The sequence below is a fragment of the Zosterops lateralis genome, assembly GCF_965231275.1.
Source record: "Zosterops lateralis genome assembly, contig: HAP1_HAP1_SCAFFOLD_363, whole genome shotgun sequence".
Lineage (NCBI taxonomy): Eukaryota > Metazoa > Chordata > Aves > Passeriformes > Zosteropidae > Zosterops > Zosterops lateralis.
In genome coordinates this window covers 1-21580 of record NW_028154336.1, presented here as the reverse complement: position 1 = coordinate 21580, position 21580 = coordinate 1, and the positions used below count along the sequence as shown (strand labels likewise).

Below are 21580 nucleotides of genomic sequence, written 5' to 3'. Positions count from 1 at the left end.
CACAGCGGGGGAAGCCCCTGTGCCTGCCCACAGATCCTCTGCTGGAATAGTCTGCCTGGGCACCTCCTGGGCCATCTCCAGACACTGGGGGCCCAGCCTTGCTGCCACTGCTTCAGCTTCAGGGCTTTCTGTGCCTGCACTCGCCACAGGGGCTGGGTGGGGAACACAACGGGACAATTCCACTCTGGCTCTCAGTCACACTCACACACGGGGCTGGATGGGATCACATGGCTCCAAAATATACCAAGTTCGAATTTAAAAAAAATCTTATTTCTCTAGTCAGGCTTGGTTTGCCTTTGCCCTGGGAAAGGAATTTTAAATATTATCTTTTAAAGGATGTTACAGCACTCAACAGAGATGAGTTTAACATCTCAGCAGACTGGGAATAGCCCAAAAGACACCCACAAAGACAACGACCATCAACAAAACATCAACGACCATCAGCAAACAGCAACCAACATCTGCCCCAGACACTGCCCTGGAATAGCTGGAGACACCTGGTCTGGAAAAGGCTGATGAGGAAATCCAGGAGTGGGGACCTAATTAACATCAGCGGCAAAGAAATCCGGCTCCAATAGGAAACCAAATACTCAGAGCTCAGCGACTTGGAAGCAATGAACATCGAACCAATGGATTTCTATGGGTCCAGTGTTGGCAAAGATGAACCAGGGAAACCTTATAAATATGATTGCTTAGCAAAAGATTCTGAAAATATGAAACCTGTAATCAAAATAAAAGCGTACTTTGAGTTGTAGGATACCAAGTCTTAGTTGCTGTATAACCTGAAGACAACAGCCTGGGCAGCTGAAGGAGAATCCCTTTGGATTGAACAATCCCCTACTGCTGGCTAAGGGATCCAAAGGTCAGTGTAGCAAAACAGAAAAGTCTAAAGAGTAGTTTTTAGAGTTTAAAATATAACACATGGTAATGTAGTAGTTCTCACAGGCTGTGTGTAGATTCTATAGGATTTTGTGTCTTGTATTGGTTGGTCACTGTAAATTAGAATATTCATCACAAAAGGAGATATAATGTATTGTAACCTGGACCTCGACCTCTTCTCTCTTTACCCTCTTCACCCTCTTGGTTTTCCCTAGCTCTGCTCTCTTGGTTTTCCTCTTCGCCCTGTCCCCTCTTCTCTTCTCTCTTCCCCCTGCACTCTGACCCCTGCACGTTGCTCTAGCTCTCTCCCCTCTTCTTGCCAGCTCACCCTCTTGCTCTCTCTCTCCCTCTCTCTCTCTGGGACTTCCCTTCAGCCGAAGCTGGTGGCTGAAGGGAAGGCCCTTTCTACCCATGACCCTTGCAATAAAACCACATATTCTAGAATATCTCAGGTTTGCAGAGTCCCTTGTCCCTGTAAGTCACGGATGCTTCTACAGTCCAGACTGTAGAAAGTTTAGGAAAAATCCAGTAAAACTCACATGTTTGGGTTTTGAATAATTTCCTCTGCACACCCTGGCTACGAGTGGATGAAATGATTTCTGTTGCACATCCTGGCCAAAATCAAGTAATGCCTTGACTCTCTAACACTGAAAATATTGTTGGAGAAATTCTGTTTTTCTCACAGTTTCTGTGACAAGATTACACCACCACAATGATTTCTCATAACAATCCTGCTTTTATATATGGTCAGTTACGTTTGGACCAGGGGTGTGAGAATCAATTCCACTCCTAAGAGAAAAAGTAGATAAAACTACATTACTTTGAAATGTTTTTGTCTATGTTTCTATGAGGCTCTGAGTGATGGCAAAATTTCGGTTTGGGTTTTTTAATGTTCATCTTTAGGCTGCATTTTGCAAAACTAGAAGGGCTTTAAAGGTGACCCTTAAAGGCATAAAAAGGTAAAAGAATTAAACAGTTAAATTAACAGTTAAAACAAAAGCAGATTGTGGGGGGGCACATGTGAGTCATTCAGTGGCTGCTCTGGAAGAGAAGCTCCATTCCAGGCAGCCAGGAGAGGAGCTTTAGAAATGCAAATTAACACTGCTGGGGAAAAGTGGGGACAGTGCACCAGGCTCTTCTGGCCTGCGGGAGGAATTGGGCTGATTCCCTCTGCCCCTCAGCCCAAGCTCTGCCTGCTTGCACAGATGGAATTGGCACAGCCAAAGGCAGAGCCCACAGGGAGGAGATCTGACTCTGCAACACAAATTGCTTCAGCTGCAAAGGGAAACAGCCAGTGGAGAATGGTGTGAAAACTTCACTACAACAAGTGGGGGGAATCATCCCTCTCCCCACTCCAACATGTGCTGGCACTGTCTGTGTCACACAGGGACCATCAGACCACTGGGCTGTTTGTGCTACCACAGGCTCAGAGAAATCACTTGGGAATCCAAGTCTGGGATGATTTAATTAGAGAAAAGAGATCAATTGATGCAGCCCTGGCTGGAGGGAGCCCCCAAAAATGGGGAAAAGATGAACGGCCACCACAACAAATCCTACAACACCCTGCACCAGCCCCTGGGAACCCAAACCAATTCACATCAGGAGCCAGAGAACACATTGATCATTCCAATGGCACAATTAGATTACAAGATGTCCACGAAATAATAACCAACCAGACAGATCCAGCTCCTCAGTCTGGCCCACCAATCCACTCAAACCAAGAACACAACATTTCACCACGGGCTGGGATCAGATTATCTGGGAGCAGAAGGAGGAGGACAGGGTGGAAAATTAAATGACTCAAGGTGCTGTTGGCAAAGAGATGACAACAGAAAAGTGGGGAAACAGAAAACAAAGGAAATAAGAAAGCAGCTCATGTTCCGGTCCAAACGTGGAAAGGATGGGAATGGGAGACGGTTTGGTGGCTCCCTGGCACAGCAGGGGTTAAAGGAATGCTCTTTCTCCTCTGTTGTGCTACAGCAACTCTCATCTTTGGGCCCTGCACCACACCTTGCTGAGGGCAGCTCATTCACAGCTGAGCAAGGGGATGCAGGTGGCAGCCAGGCCTCCTGAGCCACACACGGCTACAAAAGGACAGGAACTGTTAAAAATGACCAGATAATATTGGCTTTCACATTTCTGCATTAGTCTTTATATGTGGTTATTGATTTCAAGTGCAGTGGAATTTATAATCTCTTTTAGCTGTTTGCTAATAAAACTTATTTCTCATTTTAGTATGCACAGTAAAGCCCATGGAAATAGTAGTGGGATGAGTGTTACGTTAACGTATTCATCTTACAGCTTACAGAAGTAATTATGTGATGAATGTACCATAGGCCTTAGCAAAATATAAAATGTTAAAATACTTCTTGTAACCGAGAGAACTGTGTAAAGCAATCAGGTTGTTTCCCACATCTGCTGACTGACCTCTCCAAGTGATAAGGGTGACACCAACCAGAGCACGGGAGAAGAATTAGAGAAGAATTTGTTACCTGTTCAGTATCTGGGAAGTGTGAAACAACAGGATGAAGCCACAAGAAGAAATAAAATATATGGACCTGATCCACAGGATGTTATTTAGATGAGCCAGAACAGAAAACAAAAAAAAGAGAAAAGTTTCTATAACAATGAAAGCTACCAAGAATATTTGAATAATGCATGAAACTCAAGAATATGTATGTGCCTTAGTAAAGTAACAGTACAGAGATAACACTGTCTTAACGCACCCACGGGTCCCTTGGCTGATCGCCAGGAACACCCAGCGCTGGACATGGAACTGCTTTTTCCCTTACTGAACTTTTGAAAAATATTCTAAGACTGAATATTCGTTTTCCTCAGAATTGAGGTCACTGACAATAATCCCAAAACCAAAGAGGACCCAGCAAGAAAAAACAGAATCAACGAGTGAATCTGCTTGGAGACAGGGCCGGGGACTGGGAGATAAGGGAGGAACGGGAGAATCCATCAGTTTCAGAAAATGTTCCTCATTGACACGGACTGTGCTCAGCCAAGGCCCTGCGAAATTCCTGAACACGGAGAAGAACAACAAAGACTGAGCAGAGCCGTGAATATCGGATGTTACACAAAAGGGGGGCGCATATTAACGAGGACATGCAGGAGGCGGATCGGGAAGTCGGAACTTTCCAAGGACCTTCGCCACAACTGGGCAAAGGGACAGGGAGATGCAGAAGGGAAAATCAGGAGAAAAAGGAGGCCGCGTCCTACAACAACTGGAGAGACCCCCCGGCAAAGGCCGCACGGCCTCTCCCTTTGTTCAGGAATAAAGTCACTTTTACAGGACTCCTCGGGCTCCTGTGGGGACACAAACCTCTGGCCACCTCTGGGAATTTTCCCGCACAGCCCCCCCCGGGGACAGGGCGGCCACCTCCGTCCTCCCCACAGGAACCGGGACGAGCCGGCGCTGCTCCGGCAGCGGCTCCTGCCGAGGCAGCGGCGGGAAGGAGAGCGCGGGCAGCCGCTCCCGCAGCGCCCTCAGGCCACGGGCAACACGGCGCCGACACGGCACAAGGAACCCGCCGGAGCCCCCTGCCGCCCCCTCCGCCCGCAGCCAGCCCCGAGCCCCGGCAGAACCGAGCGCGGCTCCCACCTGCGCTGGGGCCGCCTCCGAGCTCCGCCAGTGCCGCCTCACCGGGCTCCGGCCGCTGCCGCCGCTCCCGGGCCCGCACACGCGCTCCCACAATGGCGCCTCTGCCCAGCCACGGGCGCCCGGGGGGCGGCCCCGGCAACGGGCTTGGCCCCGCTCCGCCCAATCAGCGCGCGCCCACAACCGGCACTGACGGCACAATCAGCCAATGGCGGCGAGCGAGGCCCGGGCTGTGCACACGGCCCACACCCGCCCCGCGCTCTCAGGCCCCGCCCCCGGGCTGTGGGAGGGGAAAGCCGCAGATGAGGAACCGCCCTGGGACGGGCCCGGGCCCGAGGCGGGATTGAGCTGGAAACACAAACAAAGTTCTCCGCACCTCCCGGCCCGCCTTTCCCAGCCCTGCGTGTTCGCTGCCACCGGCTCCCAGGAAAGCCCTCAGTTCTCCCGGCCCTACTCAGGAGCATCAGCGCATGGCTTTGATTTTGCCAAAAAAAAAAAAGGGAAAAGCCCCAAGGCCCTTGGGCTGAGTGGAGGAGGGGGGAGATTTCTGGCAGAAAACTCCAGAAATCTTTTTTCCCGAGGCGGGGAAGAACAAAGCCCAGCCCAGTGAGGCGGGTCGCTCCCAGCAGCGCCTCTCTGCCGTCCCAGCTGAAGCCCTCGCTGGCTGCTCCGGGCTGGACGGGCGCACCGGGAGCGCTGGGAAGGGGCCCCGGCTCGGGGCGCGGCCCCCGGGGCAGCCCCGCGGCAGCTCCAAGGCTCCGCCAGCCGGGATGGAACGTGGCAGGGGGAGCGGGGAAGGGACGGGGCTGCCGGCGCCGAGGGAACACCAGGGACACCGGGGGCGCTTCACGAGCATTTAATGAGAAACCCCAAAATTATAAACAATACAAAAACAGCAACAGTGGCACCTTAAAAACAGATGGGGGTCAGGAAGAGACATCCCACAGAAGGGATGGAATGGAATTCCACTGAATTGGAATGGACCCACAAGGATTGAGTCACACCCTTAAGGTATTGGTGCCTGTGGGGTCAAATCACACATTGGCATTATTGGCACCTTGCCCCAGCCACAGTCACATTCACATGTTTGTACCTGTTTGTACATTGCACTTGTTTGTTGCCTGTATTCACAGTGTTATACCAATATAGATATGAAATATCTGTGTATAAATAGTGTTAGAAGAAGGTATATGAAACCTGTTTCCACAGTGTTATATCTACATATATATACAGGCTTGGTGTATAAATGTGTAGTGCAAGAGAAACAGGATGAGTCCTGGAGTGGCTCCAGGAGAAAGAAACCCCCAGCCCCAGCCCAGGCAGCCACACCTCAGCTTCCACATCACCTCCTCTTCCTGCACGTTCATCTCCTGGAGACCAGGCACTGAGGTGACCCTGAGACAAAATACTGAGATGTTCATGAGATCAGGCACTGAGGTGACCCTGAGGGTCAGTGCAAGGCAGACACTGTGCCTGAGGAAGGACATCCCAGGGTCTGGGAAAGGGCAAAGCTGTGACTGCCCAGCACAGAGAAGGTGCTTTGTCCATCCCCTGTTACAGCCGAGTTTGGGGTCTGCTGCACAGATAGGGCACCAGGTATGAGCAGGGCACACTCCTGAGTTTATTCTCAGCCAGGAAAACACACTCTGCATCGCCCAGGACAGGAACCCTGCAAGGAGGAGCAGAGACAATGCTGGCAACACAGGGGACACATTGTGCTCCCATGCCCCCATTCCCTGCCCACATCCCCCAGGCCCTGCTCGGCTCCCTGGGACTCACGAGGAGTTGAAGCTGCTGCCGTCCTCCCACTGAAGCTGCTGCCCCCGTCTGCGCAGCCCCAGCCAGAGATTGACCTTCCGGCTGGGGCGGGACAGGAACTCCTGGGAAGTGAAGAGACCAGCAGTCAGATCTGCACCCCCAGCCCAGGAGCCCCCCAGGCCCCCCTCGGACACCCCACACCCCCAGCCCCTCACTCACCATTTCCTCATCCCTGAGCACGGCCAGGGAGGCCCCGAGCTCAGAGCACCGAGCCTGACCCTGATCCCAGGTGTGCTGCTCCTTCGAGAGGAAGTAGCAGATCCTGCGGTACCCGACCCAGTCATCAGGACAGGCCAGCGGAGTGCCAGGAAAAGCTGCAATGTTTGTTTGTCTTCCCCCTGCAGAGGGAACAGGAGAAGGTCCAGGATTCCCCTCCACAGGCAATAGGGACCCTGCTGTGCCCCGAGGGGCTGGGCTGAGGCAGCTGCTCCTCCCTTACCTGACAGCACAGCCAAGGCCGGCACCAAAGCCAGGACCAGCATCACGAGCAGAGTCAGCACCAGGGTGACCTTGGGATGGGATCTGAACCTCTCACCTGCAGCAGTAAAGAGTCCATGGCTGTGAGGACGGGGCTGTCCTGAGCACGCCCAGCCCTCACATCCCCCCACCCAACACCCGGGGGACACAGGAGGGATCCCCCATTCTGTGTGCCCCTCACTCAGCTGGCAGCAAGAGAAACAAGGGACAGGGGCACAGCCAGGGCCAGGGCACAGCCGGGGCCAGAAGAACTGCCCAGCGCCGGGGGCAGCCGGGGGTGTCGGTCCCGGCCCCTGCGGGGGCCCAGCAGAGCAGGAGGGCTCTTCCAGAGCCCTGGAAACAGCCACAGCCCTGCCAGCCCTGTGCACCTGTGGGGTGACACTGTCCCCTCCCTACAGCCCACGGCACTGGCCCTGCACTCACACAGAAATCCTCCACGAATTCTTTCCTGTCCTTTCCTGGTTGCCGATCCACCTTGGACGTCCAGGATTTCATTCACTGTCCTGGCACTGCAGCGGGGTCCTTCCTCCGCATCTTCACTCTCTGCACACTCACCAGTGGCCCCTTCCTGCTTAGGACAAGTGGCTTCTTGTGCCCGAGGCAAGTGTGTAACCCTGGCTGCTGAAACAGGCTGGGGACCTGGGGGCTGAATCACAGCCTTTTGAACGGAGCAGGATTCCCTCTCTTCCAGATCACAGCTGGGCTCTCTTTGCTTGGAATAAAGAACACGGGTTTCCTGAGACATGAACGCGGCTGAAAAAGACGTTCAGAGCTCCGACCCAGGAACAGTTTTACAACGACGGCGATGGAAGGTTTAATGGCCCGTGCCAGAGACCGCGGCTGGTTCCGGCCCTGCGGTTCTCCAGGCTCAGGAAGGCGGTGCCAGCTCCGTCCTGCCCTGTACCTGCTGCCCGGGGACGCTGCGGCAGCACCTGCGGACACAAGCGCAGCCTCCGGGAGCTCCGAGCCCGGCGGGGCGCCCGCAGCCCCGGCCCCCTCCGGCTCTGCAGCTGCTGCAGACGAGCTCCGGGCCGGGACAGGCGGTGACAGCGCCTGGGACCTGCCGAGTGCCGGCCCGGGGCGGCTGCGGATCGGGCTCGGCCTCCGAGGGGAAGAACCGGCAGCCCCGAGGAGGCGCAGGACCGTCCCCTGCAGCCCCTGTCCGGGCGGGCTGGAGCCCAGGGACACTGAGCGCTGCCACCGCCCTTTGTGTCCCTGTTGGGAACAGGAGAGGCGGGGCCTGGCAGGAAAAGCCGAACTTCGGCGGCTTCACCCGGCGCTGTGCCCGGAGGGCCATCCCAGCCCAGTTTCACATCCGACTTTTCAAATTAGGGAAACAATGGAATAATCACAGGACGGGATCGCGGCAGTTCCGTGCCGCGCGCCAAGCCCGCCCCTCTCCCCCATTGGCCGACGTCTCCCGCCGCGTCTCCTTCTCGCGCGCTGATTGGTCAGAGCTGGGCTGAGGGACGATCCCGGCCCGCCCACTCCGCCATGCTCGGATCGGCCCCCGGAGCGCGGAGCGACTCTGGAAACCGGGACCGGCCCCGGGAGCGGCGGCAGCGGCCGGAGCCCGGTGAGGCGGCACTGGCGGAGCTCGGAGGCGGCCCCAGCGCAGGTGGGAGCCGCGCTCGGTTCTGCCGGGGCTCGGGGCTGGCTGCGGGCGGAGGGGGCGGCAGGGGGCTCCGGCGGGTTCCTTGTGCCGTGTCGGCGCCGTGTTGCCCGTGGCCTGAGGGCGCTGCGGGAGCGGCTGCCCGCGCTCTCCTTCCCGCCGCTGCCTCGGCAGGAGCCGCTGCCGGAGCAGCGCCGGCTCGTCCCGGTTCCTGTGGGGAGGACGGAGGTGGCCGCCCTGTCCCCGGGGGGGGCTGTGCGGGAAAATTCCCAGAGGTGGCCAGAGGTTTGTGTCCCCACAGGAGCGCGAGGAGTCCTGTAAAAGTGACTTTATTCCTGAACAAAGGGAGAGGCCGTGCGGCCTTTGCCGGGGGGTCTCTCCAATTGGTGTAGGACGCGGCCTCCTTTTTCTCCTGATTTTCCCTCCTGCATCTCCCTGTCCCTTTGCCCCGTGGCGAAGGTCCTTGGAAAGTTCCGACTTCCCGATCCGCCTCCTGCATGTCCTCGTTAATATGCGCCCCCCTTTTGTAGAACATCCGATATTCACGGCTCTGCTCAGTCTTTGTTCTTCTTCTCCGTGTTCAGGAATTTCGCAGGGCCTTGGCTGAGCACAGTCCGTGTCAATGAGGAACATTTTCTGAAACTGATGGATTCTCCCGTTGCTCCCTTATCTCCCAGTCCCCGGCCCTGTCTCCAAGCAGATTCACTCGTTGACTCTGATTTTTCTTGCTGGGTCCTTTTTGGTTTTGGGATTGTTGTCAGTGACCTCAATTCTGAGAAAAACGAATATTCAGTCTTAGAATATTTTTCAAGAGTTCAATAAGGGAAAAAGCAGTTCCATGTCCAGCGCTGGGTGTTCCTGGCGATCAGCCAAGGGACCCGTGGGTGCATTAAGACAGTGTTATCTCTGTACTGTTACTTTACTAAGGCACATACATGTTCATGAGTTTCATGCATTATTCAAATATTCTTGGTAGCTTTCATTGTTATAGAAACTTTTCTCTTTTTTTTGTTTTCTGTTCTGGCTTATCTAAATAACATCCTGTGGATCAGGTCCATATATTTTATTTCTTCTTGTGGCTTCATCCTGTTGTTTCACACTTCCCAGATACTGAACAGGTAACAAATTCTTCTCGAATTCTTCTCCCGTGCTCTGGTTGGTGTCACCCTTATCACTTGGAGAGGTCAGTCAGCAGATGTGGGAAACAACCTAATTGCTTTACACAGTTCTCTCGGTTACAAGAAGTATTTTAACATTTTATATTTTGCTAAGGCCTGTGGTACAATACATTCATCACATAATTATTTCTATAAGCTGTAAGGTGAATACATCAACATAACACTCATCACACTACTATTTCCATGGGCTTTACTTTGCATACTAAAATGAGAAATAAGTTTTATTAGCAAGCAGCTAAAAGAGATTATAAATTCCACTGTACTTGAAATCAATAACCACATATAAAGACTAATGCACAAATGTCAAAGCCAATATTATCGGGTCATTTTTAACAGTTCCTGTCCTTTTGTAGCCGTGTGTGGCTCAGGAGGCCTGGCTGCCACCTGCATCCCCTTGCTCAGCTGTGAATGAGCTGCCCTCAGCAAGGTGTGATGCAGGGCCCAAAGATGAGAGTTGCTGTAGCACAACAGAGGAGAAAGAGCATTCCTTTAACCCAGGGCTGCATCAATTGATCTCTTTTCTCTAATTAAATCATCCCAGACTTGGATTCCCAAGTGATTTCTCTGAGCCTGTGGTAGCACAAACAGCCCAGTGGTCTGATGCTCCCTGTGTGACACAGACAGTGCCAGCACATGTTGGAGTGGGGAGAGGGATGATTCCCCCCACTTGTTGTAGTGAAGTTTTCACACCATTCTCCACTGGCTGTTTCCCTTTGCAGCTGAAGCAATTTGTGTTGCAGAGTCAGATCTCCTCCCTGTGGGCTCTGCCTTTGGCTGTGCCAATTCCATCTGTGCAAGCAGGCAGAGCTTGGGCTGAGGGGCAGAGGGAATCAGCCCAATTCCTCCCGCAGGCCAGAAGAGCCTGGTGCACTGTCCCCACTTTTCCCCAGCAGTGTTAATTTGCATTTCTAAAGCTCCTCTCCTGGCTGCCTGGAATGGAGCTTCTCTTCCAGAGCAGCCACTGAATGACTCACATGTGCCCCCCCACAATCTGCTTTTGTTTTAACTTAATTTAACTGTTTAATTCTTTTCCCTGTTTGTGCCTTAAAGGGTCACCTTTAAAACTCTTCTAGTTTTGCAAAATGCAGCCTAAAGATGAACATTAAAAAACCCAAACCGAAATTTTGCCGTCACTAAGAGCCTCATACAAACATAGACAAAAACATTTCAAAGTAATGTAGTTTTATTTACTTTTCCTCCTAGGAGAAGAATTGATTCTCACCCCTGGTCCAAACGTAACTGACAATATAAAAGCAGGATTATTATGAGAAATTATTGTGGTGGTGTAATCTTGTTACAGAAACTGTGAGAAAAACAGAATTTCTCCAACAATATCTTTAGTGTTAGAGAGTCAAGGCATTACTTGATTTTGGCCAGGATGTGCAACAGAAATCATTTCATCCACTCGTAGCCAGGGTGTGCAGAGAAAATCATTCCATGACACGTGAGTTTTACTGGATTTTTCCTAAACTTTCTACAGTCTGAACCCATAGAAATCCATTGGTTTGATGTTCATTGCTTCCAAGTCGATGAGTTCTGCGTATTTGGTTTCCTATTGGAGCCGGATTTCTTTGCCTCTGATGTTAATTAGGTCCTCACTCCTGGATTTCCTCATCAGCCTTTTCCAGACCAGGTGTCTCCAGCTGTTCCAGGGCAGTGTCTGGGGCAGATGTTGGTTGCTGTTTGCTGATGGTCGTTGATGTTTTGTTGATGGTCGTTGTCTTTGTGGGTGTCTTTTGGGCTATTCCCAGTCTGCTGAGATGTTAAACTCATCTCTCTTGAGTGGTGTAACATCCTTTAAAAGATAATATTTAAAATCCCTTTCCCAGGGCAAAGGCAAACCAAGCCTGACTAGAGAAATAAGATTTTTTTTAAAATTTGAACTTGGTATATTTTGGAGCAATGTGATCCCATCCAGCCCCGTGTGTGAGTGTGACTGAGAGCCAGAGTGGAATTGTCCCGTTGTGTTCCCCAGCCCCTGTGGGGAGTGCAGGCACAGAAAGCCCTGAAGCTGAAGCAGTGGCAGCAAGGCTAGCCCTAGTTTGACAGTTCTCATGATTTATCAGTTCCTTATCAGTTCCTTCAGTCTGGCTTCTGTTAGCAAAAGGGAAGTCCTAGCTACATTATCTCAGCACTATCTATTTTGACTACAGTCTTCAATGCCTCAAGTTCCCCTATTGTAATTTATTGCTTCCACAATCCTTTCTCTTGGAATTATTTGTTTCAGAAATACCTTTCTAAGTGATCCAGTGATTACTGCAGAAGTCAGAATTGCTTTTGGCCCCCCTGTTGGGTGACATGGTGTCAGCAGGAGATATTTCAGCCTTCCTGCTCAGGGCATTTCAGTCCCAGGCTCTCACAGGCACACACAGCTCTGCCGGTTGAGCTGACCATGTGGGGGGTAACCTGTGCTTTGTCTGATTCCCTTTCCTGAATAACAGCGTGTCTTGTAACTCTTTTCCCTTCTGCTGCCCTTGGAGCCCCATCCAGAAACACCTTTTCTCCCTGAGGCCAGGGAATGTCTCATCAATCTCTCCCAGCCTGGCTCTGGAGCTCTGTCACCTCAGTGCAGTCATGGGTTTCTCCCCAGCCCCTGTGCAGGCTGTTCCAACAGGAGGCTGGGTTAAACCCTTCCCCTGTCCTCACTTCTAAATCCTCCTGTGCCACTGAACAAGTTTCCTGCTGGAATAACCCAGCCCTGCTCTTTTGGTTCTCAGAGGCTGAACTTGATGCCAGACTTGGACAACAGGAGATCCTTGTGCTGTCAGTTTTCAGGCCTCAGGTCCCATTCAAGCTGTGGCTGCACAATTCTGCAGACAGTGGGGCCACTCTGGCCACTGGGTTAAACATTTTAGCACAAGAATTCCTTTGGCCTGGCCCTGTTTAACACTCACATACAATTCCAGTTCCTTTTCTGAGTCTGGAGGAGGCATGGCTTGGGCATCAATCATTTTGGGGTTTTTTTTCATTTCTCAATTTTTGTTCCCTTTCCCACGTCCAAACCATAACATTGAGTCTGTCTGGGGTTAAATAGTCATCCAATGTTTTAGCTGGAGCAGAGAATCCTCAATCCAGGTCCTGCAATTCCCTATTAATCCTCAGAATTGTCAGAGCTGCTTTTTAGTCCTGGGTAACATTACTCCTGAGATTACAAAGCCCTTCCTTCCCTCCCTTGCAATAGGGTTTTGCTTTTAGACACCACTCGTGCTGTGTAGTGACATCCGTGGACGGCAGGGACAAGGAACTCTGCAGAGCTGAGATATTCTAGAAACACGTGGCTTTATTACAAGGGTGGTGGGTAAAGAGGGCTTTGCCTTCAGCCACCAGCCTGGGCTGGAGGGAAGCCCCGAGAGAGAGAGGGGAGAGAGAGGGTAGAAGAGAGCTCAGGGGTAGAAGTGAGGTAAGAGTGGGGGAAGGGATAAGACAGCAGGGATAAGAGAGAGGGGGCAAGAGCGTGGGGGGAAAGAGCAAGAGAGCAAGAGCAAGAGAGAGGGCACCTTGTTACAATCCATTCTCTCTCTTTTTGTGTTGAATATTCTAATTCACAGTGACCAACCGGTGCAAGATCCAAAACCTACAAACTTTGCATGCAGCCTATGAGAACTACTATATTACCATGTCATTTTATATTCTAAACTCTAAAGACTACTTTTCTTATCTGCTTTTCCCCTGATCCCTTGCAAAGTGGAAAGGCTGCATTCCTGAGTCCTTTTGTTTCTGCCCTTCAACCCATCTCCAGCTAATCACCGTTTTCCTGCCTCCCATGCCTGCATGTCAAAGCTGGCTTTCATTTCTATTGCACTCACAGGTTTTTCATCTGCAGTATTTCTTACCAGACAATCATATCCATAAGTCCTTCCTGTCCCATCTTTCCCAACAGTGCTGGTTGCTTCAGAGTAATTTGGAGAGGCTGGGAATCTGATTTTCCCCCTTTCCCTGGGGCTGCCCACACTTGTGGGTTCACTTCAGCACAGGCCTTGCCAGACATTTGACACAGAGGTACAAGAGAACTGGCCTCTGTATCACCTTTTACAATATTAATTTGCATTCCCAATTTAGCCATCAAAGGCCTTCCCAGTAAATTACAATCACAATGAGGAGCAAATAAAACTTCCTGCATTTCAAACCCATCCCCCACATCTGCTAATAGTGGTTGAATAAAACACAGCCCCTCATCTTTCCCACTTGTCCCCTGGATAATCAAAGACATTTTTGGCCTTTTCCCCCCTTAGGTCTGAGATTGAGAGTGGGTGGAGAGGCCCCTGTGTGTATGAGGAAAGGCCTCGTGTGGATGCAGCCCCAGGCTGAATGTTGTCAAGGGCTCCAGTGTGGTGGGTCCCTGGTGTAATGGGAGCTCTGGCAGCCCTAGGAATCCATGTCCGTGCAGGGCTGGACTTGCTCCTGCTGAGGGTGCTGCTGTGTGTGCTTGCAGTGTCCCTGAGGGCTGCAGATGGATCCCTGCTTCCTTGGCAGGGGCTGTTTGGGTGGGCTCTCCCCTGCCGAGGAGGGCAATGCCTGTGCCAGGTGCTTGTGGCCGAGCCCGTCCCCTCGGTGCTGGGGCCCCCTTGGGCCCTGGGCTTCATCCCTCAGGGGCTGTGGAAACTCTGCCATGGCCTTTGCCTTCAGCTTGGCCTTTTCCTGCTCCCTTCTTGCCTTCACCTGCTGTGCCTTTGTGCCCAAGTGCTGCAGGGGCTTCTTGTGCCCCTCGTGCAGCCCCCCTGAGTGCCTGTGGGTGCTCATCCTCTGACAGCTGCTGAGCTTTCTGCACAATCATTCCTTTCTGCAGGGCCCAAACAAGATCCTTCAAAGATGATCTGGATCCTTGCCGGGATAATGCACATTTCCCAGCTCTTCCTTCCTTCCTTCCTTCCTTGGCGCTGGTGCTTGTGCTGGCCGTGCCCTGCAGAGCCCGTATCCCAGAGCCGGTGCCTGTGGTGCCGCAGTGTCCAAAGGCGGCTCCCCCGGCGGGCAGGGCCGGCAGCTCCACGGGGCCGGGCAGCGGCCGGGGCGTCCCGCAGCCTCCTGGGGGCCGGGGGCCAGCGCCGGCCCTGCCCGGGGGGTGGTGGGGTCAGGCAGCGCCCGGCGCTGAGCCCCGGCTGCCCCACAGCCCCGGCCCGGCCCCGCAGCTCCCCACAGGCCCCCAGCCCGTGCTCCCGGTGCCGCCCCTCTGCGCCCGCTCCTGCCGCTCCCCAGCACAGAGAAACCCCCTGGGATCCTGACCTCCTTGTTTGCCTCTCCTGCCAACCGGGGCTACAAACCATCTGCATCAGCTCCCAGAGTTTGAGCATTACACCCTGCTTGAAAACGTCCCAGTCCTCAGTATTTTTCTCTTGCTGCTCTTTTCCATCATCCTCTTTCTCACCACAGAGATTCCTCCTGCTGCCTCTTGCCTTAACTGTAATCCTGCACCCTCCCCTTCCCCCTCACCCTTCCCAGCACACCAACACCATCCATCCCCTGCTGTCTAAATCCCTTCTGGACTTCCCTTCTTGCCCCTCTGGGTGTCCATGTCCTTAATTACCTCTGGGAGAATGATGCCTTGGGAAGGCTGGCCTGAAACAGAGACAGGACAGAGCTAGAGAATAAAGCAAATATTTATTGAAAGCTCTTTAGGGCAGACCTTGGGCAGGGCAGGAGCCTGACCAGGGCTACACTCAAGGTGGACTTGAAATGGTCTCCTCATGGACGACTGGTCACGAGGTCCTAAACTTTGCTGTTTTGGTCCATTTGCATGTTGGAGCCCAGTTGTCCAGCCCCAGGCTCAGGTGGTGAGGTGTCATCCTTGTTGTTTCTCTCTTCAGTCCCCCCGCGCTGTCGTGGCGGGAGCGGCTGCAGTGGGGAGCGAGTGCGGGCGGGAGCGGCCGAGAGCCCAGCGCTGCCCCAGCCCGAGCTGCCCCAGCTCCATCCGTGCCCCTCCGGTGGGATGCTGTGGGTTTGGGGGGGAAGAGGGAGCCGGCAGTGGGTGCTGGGCCTGGGGCAGGAGGGGAAGGGAAGGAGAAGCAGGGTTGAACAAAACGTTCAAAGGATGCTCGTGGGAGGAGAAGGTGGGATTGTGCAGGAGAAAGAGGAATAGTAGGAGGAAATGGAGTGTTAGAAGGAGTAGGGACACAGGAGGAGGAGGAGGCAGCAGAAGGTTCCACCCCTCCCTGTATCTGCAGCCTCCCCCCAGCCCCAGGAGTGTTGCCCCCCCACATGCAGCAGGTGACGAGGAGGAGGATCCATGATTTTCGTGGGGGTGAATCTTGATGTTTCTCAGCTTCCATTGGCTAAATGTTGATGCTTTGGTTTTTTGCAAGGGGCTGAATCGTTATATTTTAGAAGCAGTTTTGGCTGAGTCTTGGTGTTTGGGGAGTTTATTATCTGTGTCTTGGTGTTTGGAGGACTTTTGGGCTGAATCTTGGTGTTTTGGAGGTTTTCACAGACACAAGGTGCCCACTGACTTCTTGAGAATAGCTTGGGGAAGGAGGAACCCCCAGCCTAAGGTGCTTTCCATTTGTTTTTTCCCCAAACCAGGATTTTTCATTGCCAAGGAGTGCCCAGATGGAGAAGGAGGAGGAAAAGCCCCAGAGATCCCGCAGGAGGAGGGGCTGCAAACCCAGCCCAGGGAGCTGCGAGGAGGAAAGAGCCGCCCTGTGCCAGGAGGGCGGCCGGAGATCCAGGCGGAGCTCAGAGCTGGTGGAGAAGCCTCATGGAGGGGAGAAGCCCCACAAGTGCCTGGAATGTGGGAAGGGTTTCAGCCGGAGCTCTAATCTGATCCGACACCAGAGGATCCACACTGGGGAACGGCCCTTTGAGTGTGGGGAATGTGGGAAGAGGTTCAGTTACAGCTCCAGCCTGAGGAAACACCAGGTGATCCACACTGGGGAAAAGCCCTTTGAGTGTGGGAAATGTGGGAAGAGGTTCACAGACTGCACCATCCTTATGTGCCACCAGGTAGTCCATACTGGGGAACGGCCCTATGAGTGTGGGGAATGTGGGAAGAGCTTTGGATGGAGCTCTCAGCTGAGAAATCACCAGCGTGTCCACACTGGGGAGAGGCCCTACGAGTGTCCTGAGTGTGGGAAGAGGTTTCAGACCAGCTCCAATCTCCTCCTCCATCAGCGGATTCACACAGAGGAGAGGCCCTTCCGCTGCCCCGACTGTGGGAAGGGCTTCAAGCTCAACTCCGACCTCATCAGGCACCAGCGCATCCACACCGGGGAGAGGCCCTACGAGTGTCCTGAGTGTGGGAAGAGGTTTCGGGTCAGCTTCCATCTCCTCAAACATCAGCGGATTCACACAGAGGAGAGGCCCTTCCGCTGCCCCGACTGTGGGAAGGGCTTCAAGCGCAACTCCACCCTCACAGTGCACCGGCGCATCCACACCGGGGAGAGGCCCTACGAGTGTCCTGAGTGTGGGAAGGGTTTCTCACAGAGCTCTAACTTGACCCAACACCAACAGAGGCACCATAAGGGAAGCCCCGCGAGTGCCCCGAGTGCGGGAAGAGCTTCGTGCGCTGCTCCAGCTCCATCCCCCATGGGAGGATCAGCGTTGGATGATCCCCAGTGACCCCGTTGGGCAGAGCCCTGGTGATCCGTGGTCCTGGTGATCCGTGTTGGGAAGACACCTGGCTGGGGGGGGAATCCACTGGTTCCTGTCCCCCTGTGGGCACCTGGATGAACACGGGGGCAGGAACATCCACTGGGACACAGACAGACCTAAGGAATTCCTTGGGGAGAGTGGATTTGTTGACTTTCAACCCCAGAAAACCTTTTGTATTTGATTCCATCTTCTGGTGGCATCAAGGAATACTTGATGGATGGATGGTCTTGAAAGGTCATTTCCAGTCTCAGGGATTCCACTATTTAGATTTCCTATTGCCCAAGGACATCTTCTGCAGCCAAATGGTGATGAAATGGGGCCAAGACTGAGATTTTGGAGACAGTGGGCTGGAAACCCCTCCAAAAAAGATTCTTCCCTCCTACTCAAGCACATGGATCCTCAGCCAGCATGAAGACAAAAATCCTTTTCTTTTGGCCTTGGTTTGGTTTTCATTTCTCTTCATGCCTTTGAAATATCCAACTGGGGTAAAAACAGAGACATTGAACTAAGACATGGTTGGGATGATGGGGGAACATAGACATGGTGGGACATAGACATGGAGAGTGACATGGGGACGGACACATGGACATGGAAGGGGGACGTGGCCATTCGTGGGGACACGGGTACAGATGTGTTGGAGTCCAGGGCATCCCTCTGGGCGCCCTGGGAAGTCACAGACCTTGGTAGAGAGGCCTGGGACCCAAGAAAGAGGGTCTGGGGTCTGTGCAGGGGGGTTTGCCTGGCACAGAGCCCAGAAAGACACAGTCTTTGATTTTGGTCCATGAGAAAAACATCTAACAGAGAGAAGAATTGCAAGTCACAAAGGTGTTACTGAGAGTAGTGTAGTTAATACTGTGCAGAAGATTTTGTAGTTTTGAGTTTTTAGAATGTAGATGCAAAGGGACAAGATGGTGGTTTTAGGGCGGTGCCCTGGGTTCTTCTTCTTCTCCCTTGGCATCCATTGTCTGCAGTGACGTGGGCACAAAGTAGTTTCAGTGGATTGGATCAGAGTAGACATGACCCTGTTAGTATAGGTGATAGACATTGGCATTGAATTGTAAACAATGGGTACGTAGTTATCTGTATAAGAGGTAGCGACCTCCCATCACAGGGGGAGTCACCTCGTGTCCAGGCTGCTGTGAACATCTTGGCTGGACACAGAGAATTGTAAGATAAGAACTAATAAACAATGCGAGAAACCAGAAAACCAAGACCTTGAGACTCCACTTCATTCTCGCGCCGAACACCGAGCACCGAGCTCAGCACAGAACACAGAGACACAGAGTCAGACAGCAGACCCTAAATCCTTCAGAGGTCAAGAGGGAAAATCACTCCGTTTGTGCCCACACGAACCACCAGCCAGCCTTGGAATCTCGGGTGGGAAACAACCAGATTAAAAACCCGAGAAGATGGAGGTGTGGGGGACAATGACAGGGATGGGAATGTGGTGGGGAGACAGCCATGGGTGAGGACAGGGTGGGACATGGCCAGTGACATGTGGGGACATGGTCATGGCCAGTGCCATGGGGGGAACTTTTAGGGGCTGTGGGGGATGCTGGGTTTGAGGGAGCTGAGGGTTCCTGGGAAGGACATGGGGCTTGCTGAGGGCTTTGGGGACCCCAGGCCCAGCGGCTCTGGCTGTGCTGGGAGAGCCTGGGGGAGGTTCTGGGGCAGCTGCTCCCCGAGACCAGGGCAAACTTCAAAGCTTTATTGGGAACACTGGGAGCAGCCGGGCGGGGACACAGGGACAGCTCTGGGCACGGGCAGGGGGGACACACGAGGCCCCCAAAATCATCTTGGGGACGGAGCGGGGGGTCCCGGCCGGGCCCGAGGCCACGGGGAGGGGCTGCGGCCGCCGGCGGCTCAGGAGCTCTGTGGGCAGAGAAAAGGGGGTGACACCGGGCTGGGGGGCCCCGGGGGGGCACGACCCCCGGGACCCCCCCTCACCTTCTTGCACAGGCAGAGGCCCAGCCCCAGCGCCAGGAACACCGAGCCCAACACCAAGCCCCCGATCCCCGTCAGCATCTTGCTGCGGGCGGCGTCCGGCGGCATCTCTGGGGGGTCCAGAGGGGTCAGGACCCCCACAAATCTCTCACCTGCACCCCGAGCCCCTCCAGCCTCCCTCTCAGTCTCCCCCAGCACACCCAGGAGCCCTCAAAACCTCCTCCCGAGCCCTGCCCGCCCTCCCCACCGCCCACCAAAGCCTCTCCTGGCCCCTCTCACCAGCCCACAGCCCCCTCCCGCTCGCCCCCCACCAAAGCCCCACCAAAACCCCCCAAAACCCTCTCCCAGTCCCTTCCCAGCCCCTCCACCGCTCCCCCACACCCCTCCCAGTCTCTTCCCAGCACAACCCACCTCAGCCCCAGCCCCGCTTGCCCCTCCCCCAGCTCCTCCCAGCCCCTCCAGCCTCACTCCAATCCCTCCCACTTCCACCCGCCGCCCCCAAACTCCCTCCCGGCGCCCACCAGCACCCCCGGGACCCCACACCCCCCTCCCCAGCATCCTCCCGACTCCTGCTCAGCCCTTCCACAGCCCCCGGCCCCTCTCCCAGGTTCAACCAGGATCTCTCCAGTTCCCTCCCACTCGCTCCCAGCACACGCCAGTGCCTCTGCCAGCCCGGCCAGTGGCTCCCCCGTACCCCAGTGGCGCCTCAGGGGCTGCTCCAGGCTGACGTGCTCCACCTGGCACGTGTAGCTCAGCCCGCGCCGGGGCGGCCTTTCCAGCAGCACCAGCAGCTGGTGGCTCCAGTCCCCGTTGGGGACCACGTCGGTGGCCACCACCTGGCCCGACAGCTCCTGCTGGCCCTCGAACCACCTCACCTGGATGTGGGCGGGGTAGAAATCCATCACGGAGCACAGCAGGCCTCTGGCACTGCCGGCCTGGGAGCTGGAGGGCAGCAGCGAGATGGAAACGCTGGGGGGCACTGGGAGAGAGCGGGGACACACTGGGATCAGCTGGGGGCCGCTGGGAGAGAGAGGGGAGGGGCGGTGTGGGCTTGGGAGGAGCTGGGAATGGACTGGGAGGAACTGGGATGGACTGGGAAAGACTCAGATTGACTGGGAATTGACTGGGAGTGACTGGGAACGGACTGGGAATGGACTGGGAATGGACTAGGAGGGACTGGGATAAGGTAGGATGGATTGGGAATGGACTGGAGGAGTCTGGGCATGGACTTGGACGGACTGAGATGGACTGGGATAATCTCGGGGGTCCCGGTGAGGGACAGGAGGCCCCGGGGATGGGCCCAAGGAGGGCTGAAGGCTCTGGGGTGATTCCCAGGGAGGGTTTGAGGGGCTCCAGGGTCACTGCCAGGGCAGGGCCCGAGGGGACACGCTCTGCCCCACGCTCACCCCTGCGCTCCACAGTGAACGGGGCATCAGTCTTGTAGTTGTGCCGGCAGTACCTGTCCACTTCACTCCGAAAATACTCAATTTTTTCCGGGTCGCTGTTCCTGTGCCGGGCCTGTTTCTCTCCATCCGGAGTGAGCCCCACAAAGTGCCCCACGTCGCTGTCGAACACCACGTCCTGCTCCCGGTTGTAGATGCTCCTCGCCACGTACCTCACCTTCTCCGTGCCGTTAATGAAGTAACACTCGTACTTATACATCTGCTGGAACACCCCTGGGTGTGCAGGACACAGGTCAGGGGCTGCCCCCCCAGCACCCCCAGAGCTCCGGGGCCACCCCGGATCCCCACCCCGCACCCCCTGTGCCCCACGGCCGCTTCCTTCTTTTACCCTTCCCCCCATTTCCCCTTTACACATCCGCTCCCCTCCCACCTCCAGCCGCACCCAAATTCACTTTTGGGGTCCCATTCGCCCCTTTTCCACACTTCCCAACCTTTTGAAAATAATTCTCTAATTCCCATCGCCTCCCCCGCTCCGTTTTGAGGTCTCACCCTCCCCTTTCCCCCCTTTCCCACCCTTTCCCATCCCTCCCTCACCTTCCCCCGACCCTCAGCCCCCGCCGCTCTTCCTTTCGGGGCTCCCCTCCTCCTCCTCCCCCGCTTCCATTCCGGCCTCCCCCCTTTGCCCCCTTTGCCCCCTTCTCCCCCCCTGCCCCACCGCCCCCCGCTCACCCGAGAGCTCCGCGCCCGCAGCCGGGGCCGCTCCCAGCACCACCAGTGCCCCCAGTACGGCCCCGGCTGCCGCCCCTCGCCCCATGGCCAGCGCCGGGAGGGGCCGCCAGCCCCAAAGCAGCCCCAGCCCGGGCACAGCGCGGCCGCAGCAGCAGCAGCAGCAGCAGCAGCAAAACCCGAGCGGCTCCCGGGCCGCCGCAGCCCCGCCCTGGGAGGGGTTTTTTGGGCGGTGTTTGGGCCCGTTGGGGGCTCGGGCTCGGGGCAGGTGGAGCTCAGGTGTGGCCGGCGATGTGCGGGCGGGTCCCGCGGGGGGCGGGCGGTGCCCGTGGCCGGGGCTGGGGCCGGGCACCCCCAA

At 55.1% G+C, this 21580-nt stretch overlaps 2 protein-coding genes across 2 annotated transcripts; one reads left to right on the top strand and one right to left on the bottom strand.

Moving 5' to 3' along the window:
* The first annotated feature begins 8225 nt into the window (after window positions 1-8225).
* Window positions 8226-17167, top strand: LOC310923815 (uncharacterized protein). Its single transcript, XM_083885745.1, has 2 exons — window positions 8226-8396; window positions 16082-17167. The coding sequence occupies exon 2, from the start codon at window positions 16109-16111 to the stop codon at window positions 17114-17116; it is 1008 nt and encodes a 335-aa protein (XP_083741871.1). The 5' UTR covers window positions 8226-8396; window positions 16082-16108; the 3' UTR covers window positions 17117-17167.
* Window positions 17168-18793: 1626 nt separating this feature from the next.
* On the bottom strand, window positions 18794-21324 carry LOC310923816 (class II histocompatibility antigen, B-L beta chain-like). The gene is made up of 5 exons (XM_083885746.1): window positions 21226-21324; window positions 20500-20769; window positions 19788-20072; window positions 19097-19203; window positions 18794-19021 (listed from the first exon to the last, which is right to left on the bottom strand). The coding sequence occupies exons 1-5, from the start codon at window positions 21308-21310 to the stop codon at window positions 19013-19015; spliced, it is 756 nt and encodes a 251-aa protein (XP_083741872.1). The 5' UTR covers window positions 21311-21324; the 3' UTR covers window positions 18794-19012.
* Between the last annotated feature and the right edge of the window lie 256 nt (window positions 21325-21580).

What these genes read in the sequence shown, in the direction of transcription:
- LOC310923815 (XM_083885745.1), top strand. Translation starts at nt 16,109, where the DNA reads ATGGAGAAGGAGGAGGAAAAGCCCCAGAGATCCCGCAGGAGGAGGGGC.
- LOC310923816 (XM_083885746.1), bottom strand. Translation starts at nt 21,310, where the DNA reads ATGGGGCGAGGGGCGGCAGCCGGGGCCGTACTGGGGGCACTGGTGGTG. An exon ending in TGCGGGCGCGGAGCTCTCGG is followed by an intron (nt 20,770 to 21,225) that starts GTGAGCGGGGGG and finishes CTGCACACCCAG; the next exon opens with GGGTGTTCCAGCAGATGTAT. An exon ending in GTTCACTGTGGAGCGCAGGG is followed by an intron (nt 20,073 to 20,499) that starts GTGAGCGTGGGG and finishes GCTCTCTCCCAG; the next exon opens with TGCCCCCCAGCGTTTCCATC.